This window comes from Hordeum vulgare, chromosome 3H, assembly GCF_904849725.1.
Source record: "Hordeum vulgare subsp. vulgare chromosome 3H, MorexV3_pseudomolecules_assembly, whole genome shotgun sequence".
Classification (NCBI taxonomy): Eukaryota; Viridiplantae; Streptophyta; class Magnoliopsida; order Poales; family Poaceae; genus Hordeum; species Hordeum vulgare.
Window position 1 is genome coordinate 585933412 of NC_058520.1, and position 6360 is coordinate 585939771.

Genomic DNA, 6360 nt, shown 5'->3' on the forward strand with positions numbered 1-6360 from the left:
CCGGCCGGCCGCCAGCCTATCACAGCCGGGTCAAAGAGGCCCGTGGGTGGTCCCACCGTCCCAGGCAGGCCGCCCCGAGGCCCCACGTTGACAGCTAGCCGAAGGTCGGGACAGCCACCGCGCGCGCTTGACCGGGTCCCGCTCCCAGCTGCCCATGGCTCCCCCGGTGAGGAAGAAGACGACGACCTGTTCTTTCGTTTCACCTTCTTCACCGCCGCGGTGAAAGGTCTCCACGTGCATGCGCGGCGCGGCGCGGCATGGCGGGCGTCCAAGTTGCCATGTGCATTCATTTCCTCCTATCGCCCGCCCACACCACCACCTGACCTGCTGCGTCTTCTTGGCCTGGCTCTCGGGCTCTAGCCTAGCTGCTCTGCTCCCCGCTGTTCCTCCCCTCCTCTGATTGCGTACCAGCTACCAGTAGCTAGCCAGCCCCAGCTGCGTCGCGTTGCGTCCTGCTCTCCTCGTCCTCTTTAAAGCACCCGGCCCGGCCGTCGTCTCGCCCCGCCTCCGTACGTGCGCTTCTTGGACTTGGTCCGGTCGGGCGGCGCTGCTCCAGGAGCTGCTCGGCGTGCTCCGTCGCCGCATTCATGAATGCCGAAGCTATAGCGGCCCTCCCTCGTCGCTCTTCCCAGGTCAGCAGCTTAGCACGAGCTCTCAGTCTCACGGTGACACGGTCTCGGGTCACCGCCGAGGTTCTCGGCTGGTCGGTGAGTGAACCAGTGCTTCTTGGTTTGCGTGCGCGCAGGGATGCCACGGTCGCCCGGGTCATGGCATTGCCAACCGCGGTCGTAGCCGGCGTTGCCGCGTCCGTCGCCGCGCTGGTGCTGCTGGCGGTCGCCGCCGCGCTCTGCTGGTGGCGGCTCGGGGCGCGCCGTAGCCGGACCTCAGACACCGCCTCCGACGAAACTCCCCCCACGCTAGGTACTTACCCGACACTAGCTAGCAAGTCATATGCATGTCCTGCTGCAAGTGTATCTCTGCATAGATATGCCGTGCGTGACCGAGGTGTTGATTGGTCCCAGCCGAGTGGGGCAGGTGCGGCCGCACGTCGTCGGCGCCGGACTACCAGGGCGCCAGGCGGTTCACGCTGGAGGAGATGTCGCACGCCACCAAGAACTTCAGCGACGCCAACCTCGTCGGCGCCGGCACCTTCGGCAAGGTCTACATGGGCCTCCTGCTCGACGGCACCGTCGTCGCCATCAAGCGCCGCGTCGGCCCGCCGCGCCAGGACTTCGTCGACGAGGTACCTACAAACATCTGAGCCTCCTCTGCTACTTCATGAACCGTCATTTAGTTTCTCAACTGCCCAGACTTTCGTTTCCACAACGAAGTAATTGCCTCTGTACTTACTTGAGTCTTCGTGAATTATAGTACTTGACTGAATTCACCCTTTGTGCAATGCTGCTGCTGCTGCAGGTGAGGAGGCAGTCGGAGATCTGGCACCGGAACGTGGTGACCCTCATCGGCTACTGCCAGGACGGGGGTCTGGAGATGCTCGTCTTCGAGCACCTGCCCAACGGCAGCGTCTGCGGCCATCTATACGGTAGTTTGCAGCTACACAACTCCATTCCTGTCAGACCAATTCCAGGCATGTTGTCCCTTTGAAACTGTGTCAATTAAAAGCTAATGCTCAGATGGTAAATCAATTTAACAGATACCGGCAAAGAGTCGATGACAAGGCTGGAGTTCAAGCAGAGGCTCTCGATCGCCATCGGAGCGGCCAAAGGTGGTGGTAACGCAAAACTTATTATCACACAATGCACTCGTGCTTGTTTCAGAAACAGAGTATCTGAACTCTGAACTGCATCGCAGGCCTGGACCATCTGCACAGCCTCGCGCCTCCGTTGATCCACAAGGGCTTCAAGACGAGCAACGTGCTGGTGGACGAGAACTTCATCGCCAAGGTGTCCGACGCCGGAGTCGACCGGCTGCTCAGAGGGCTCGAGGACCCCGGCTCGCCGCTCAATGGGTTCCGTTCCGGCGTCTACCAGGATCCAGAGTAAGCTTGTCTGAAGCTCTCAAGTCTGATCCCTGAACAACATATTCTGCAGGTCATTTCTTATGTATCTGACCGTTACGCGTGTGTCCTCAGGGCACATTCCTTGGCACAGCTCTCTGCGAGCAGCGACGTGTACAGCTTTGGGGTTTTTCTTCTCGAGCTCATCACTGGTAGGGAGGCCGCCAGCTTGGTTTGTCCAGAATCAACTGAATCTTTCGCTCATTGGGTAATTACAATCAGTGATGGCACTAATTTTCAGTATATTTTCATTCCAACTAAATATAGTACTCCGAAATTATTTATTCGTAGTTTTTTTTTACAAAAGTAATATCATAGATTTCTTCTGGCAAAAGTATTATTAGTTGAAGTTTCATCCAGAACTAGAAGGGCTTGCCGCGCTTTGCTGTGCCGTTGGTGTTGTTGGGTTTCTTAGAAAAAATCACCCAATTTCGAAAATATAAGGTGTATTACTTTTTCGAAATGGTAAACAGTTTATGTTTGATAAAATTTATAGATAAATATATTCAATCGAAATTTTTCGATTCATCATGAAATGAAATTTCAAACTTTTTCTCTTTAATGTTGGGATGGGATGTCAATTTTTTTTGTCCTGAACTTGAAAGAATTACAGAACATGTTGAGGCCTTAAAGATTAGGAAGCATAGTGTATAATATAAAAAAGATTGAATGAGTGAGCTTTGAAAAATTGTTGACCCGGTCAAAATCGGTGACCCAGTTTTAATTGAAGACTTCAATTGAATTTGGGCTTTTCAAAACTAGGAAGTTTAGTGTTATAGATGATTACCCTATATCCAACTACATTATACTGACGCTAGTTTCCTGCTGCATGTGTCAGCTGGAGGCATCGGGAGACGAGGTGGCGGACCCGAGGCTTGGTGGCAGCTTCACCTCGGAGGGCATGAAGGAGTTGGTCGGCCTGACGTTGCAGTGTCTGAGCCCGTCGGCGGTGAGGAGGCGGCCCAAGATGCGGTTGGTCGCGGCGGAGCTTGACCGCATCCTGGAGAAGGAGATGACACTAACGACCGTCATGGGCGACGGCACCGCCATCATCACCCTCGGGAGCCAGCTCTTCACGTCATGATCATCCGATATTTGCTGCCACGATCGATATTTTTGTGTTTCACGGTTCCTAAACTTTAGTTGCATGAAAATGAATTGTGCGTTGGTCCGATTCCCCAAGCATCGAGCTTTAATTGTAAAAGACGTGGCGTCGTCGGCGACGGGAAATCCGAGGGTTGTCGGATATTGGTGAGGATACAAGAGGATTCCGCCGGCGCTGAAAAAAGGGGGAGAAGAGGGTTGACGGATTTGGGTGTGGATAGGCAGCGCGGGACGATAAGGTGACGTCGGCTGCAAGTGGTGGGTGCTAGTCAGGTCAATGGAGGCGGACGGCTCATTAATGGAAGCGGTTGTCGGCAATGGGGACGAAGGCGAAATCGTGTGATGTATGTGTTTTTTTTCAGGCAACTGACATTTAGCCGGTCCACTTTGTTTTTTACATTTGCATATAAAACAACTGCTGTGTACATTCTCTATACTCTAGTAGAGACTCCTACAAAAGTCAGGAGATATTGAGTTCTCTCTCCCTCGGCAATGATAATGTAGTTCTTCTTCCATGAGAAAAACGGAAGGGCAACAGCGGTATTACGGCTGCACTATAAAATATGGAGGCCTGGATTTCTTAAAAAGGGTCTCCTGCCTTGCAAACTTTTCCTTTGAGATTTTGTTGGCGGAAAGGAGATATTCATACATGAAGCAATGGTTTGATGCATTTGTACGAAATGGAGTTCATTTCCGTATGTATTCCCTCCGTTCTTAAATAGAAGACCTTTTAAAGATTTTAGTATAAACTACATACATATGTATATAGTTATATTTTAGATGTAGATTCATTCATTTTGCTTCGTATCTACTCCCTCCGTTCCTAAATATAAGTCTTTGTAGAGATTTCACTAGTGGACTACATACGGATGTATATAGACATACTTTAGAGTGTACATTCAATCATTTTGCTCCGTATGTAGACACATAGTGAAATCGCTTAAAAGACTTATATTTAGGAACGGAGGGAGTAGTCTATAGTAAAATCTTTGAAAAGTCTTATATTTAAAAAACGAAGGGAGTATTATTGAATTTTTTTTGCGAATGTATGTTTTATTAAACTTGCACTAGTTTATACCTATTGTTACATGGTTTGGATAAACATTCTTTTTTCTAGTTATCAAAATGCCTACCATACTTTAATTTTCTTGCAATGCTTCGATTTGCGCCGGAAATATTTGCATAGCTAGTTTGCCATCTCACATTGATTAAGCATTCTAATTAGCAATGAGTCGAAGCAGAAGGATAGCTATGGATCGGATGCCGGCAGCTATTCAAGCACACTACAAGAAGAAGTGTGACTGGAACATATTATTTCTAGGCAACTTACAAGAGGGGAGTGTATAGCAAAAAACTATCACATTACAGACATTGACCACAAGAAACTAAAGCAGTATGGCAAACTCGTAAGTTGTTACACAAATATACTCCCTCCGTTAGAAATTACTTGTCGCATAAATGAATAAAAATGAATGTATCTAAAACTAAAACACATCTAGATACCTCCATTCTTATGATAAGTATTTCCGGACGAAGGGAGTAGTTGCCATGCTTGTAACATGAAAATTAAGCAGGATGCACACTAGTAGAAAAGGGCCTTTTGTCCCGGTTCATAAGGGCCTTCTGTCCTGGTTTCGGAACCGGGATAAAAAGGTCATTACTAATGCCCTTTGCCTTTAGTCTTGGTTCTTACACGAACCGGGACAGATGGGTCTCCACGTGACCGCTGCGGCCAGGCCAGGCAGGGGGGCCTTTAGTCCCGGTTGATGACACCAACCGGGACCAAAAGGCATCCACGCGCCAGCACCTGGCTGGAGCTGAGGTTTTTTTATAGGGGCTGGTTTAGGGGTTAATTTAGGTTGTTATTAGCTAGCTAATTGAGAAAAGTGTCCTCTCTTATATATCTCCGTGCTTGGTCATCCGTCGTTCTTTCTTTTTTACATCTTTTTTACACTATATCATTTCATATCATTTTCGTCGAATGGCAATAGTATTCTAATCGAGCATCTAACAACTCATCATCAACTTAATCATATACCAAGTTATCATATGATACACATAAAATAAAACAGAGAAACATCATAATATATATAGTCATCATATGCATATCATGCATCCTAATTAATCGATCATGTCAAGTAATAATATAAACTAGAATAACTTGTCTCTCATAAGACCTAGTCCTCGCTCTTAGATATAATGTCATAAAACAGAATAACACCTATGGCTCCATGATGAATCACAGAGATCCAACGGTCTTCAGCTTGTGGCTTGCGAACCTTCTTTATTTCTCTCCATGCTTTAATTTAGAGTCTTTTTGATCTTGATTTGAAGTTAATCAAGTATGGAGAATAGAACTCAGCCCTCAGCGGACTTCTAATTCTCATTTGACCTTCTGGGTCCATTAACGGAGGCACTACATCATGTGGCAGTTGCTGTTGAAGAACATAATAATAACCTAGTTAGCAATGTAATCAACACCATCTATGCAATAGTGGAGCGTACTTAATTAGGAAACTCTTACCAAGACATTTCGGCGAATGTCATCTGGACTCAACCTATGCACTAGTGGCATGTAAAATGACTAATTTTGGCCAATTCCAAAATGATACGGGAAGGTATCCCTAGAAGCCAGAACACCAGCAACAAGAAAGTGGAGAAGATGGTCCTTCTCCTCCCCAAGTTAGATGTGATCCATACGTGTAGTGTGTCGTGTCAATTAATTTTCGTAATTCAGTCGAAGCAACGAAATAAGCTGTAAATTATAATTTAACAAATTTAGTATATAGATGAACACCAACTATTTCTAAATATAAATGCAAATTACTTCACATGGAGGTAAAACAGGAAGCATATCATCGACAACCACCCAAATTTTGTAATAATTTAATGTTTCAAAAATACTTAGAAATTTTGTAATTGTCCACAAGATGTGGGCATTATATAAACCATTCAAAACTGACCACATGTGCTACGATCATTCAAAGGACAATTTGGGTTGTTGTTGTTGTTTGTACAACATGTAACATGATATAATTATAACTATGGCCCAATAAATAGAAACCTGCAACGTGTGGCCATAGTTTTAATAGACGATGAACACCACATGACATGTAAATTGCGAGAGGAAAACAGGTTGACTACACCAACTATTTATAAATATAAATGCAAATTACTTGACAAATATGGTTGAGAAACTCACATGGAGGTAAAACAGGAAGCATATCATCGATAACCAC

At 46.5% G+C, this 6360-nt stretch overlaps 1 protein-coding gene across 2 annotated transcripts; it reads left to right on the forward strand.

The window, feature by feature from the left end:
• Positions 1 to 316: 316 nt before the first annotated feature.
• On the forward strand, positions 317 to 3599 carry LOC123440810 (probable leucine-rich repeat receptor-like protein kinase At5g49770). Of its 2 annotated transcripts, none has more exons than XM_045117357.1 (8): positions 317 to 632; positions 746 to 921; positions 1023 to 1243; positions 1417 to 1543; positions 1655 to 1726; positions 1813 to 1999; positions 2093 to 2169; positions 2856 to 3599. In XM_045117357.1, exons 2-8 carry the CDS (start codon positions 768 to 770, stop codon positions 3008 to 3010), a joined length of 993 nt encoding a protein of 330 aa, XP_044973292.1. In that variant the 5' UTR covers positions 317 to 632; positions 746 to 767; the 3' UTR covers positions 3011 to 3599. The 2 variants fall into 2 exon arrangements, with proteins under 2 accessions (XP_044973292.1, XP_044973291.1); XM_045117356.1 differs by having other exon boundaries at positions 322 to 632; positions 2093 to 2225.
• The last annotated feature ends 2761 nt before the right edge of the window (positions 3600 to 6360 follow it).

Excerpts from the sequence above, each read along its gene's own strand:
- LOC123440810 (XM_045117356.1), top strand. The coding sequence starts at position 768 with ATGGCATTGCCAACCGCGGTCGTAGCCGGCGTTGCCGCGTCCGTCGCC. Across the intron at positions 922-1,022 it reads CGAAACTCCCCCCACGCTAG|CCGAGTGGGGCAGGTGCGGC; the intron begins GTACTTACCCGA and ends GATTGGTCCCAG. Across the intron at positions 2,000-2,092 it reads GGCGTCTACCAGGATCCAGA|GGCACATTCCTTGGCACAGC; the intron begins GTAAGCTTGTCT and ends GTGTGTCCTCAG.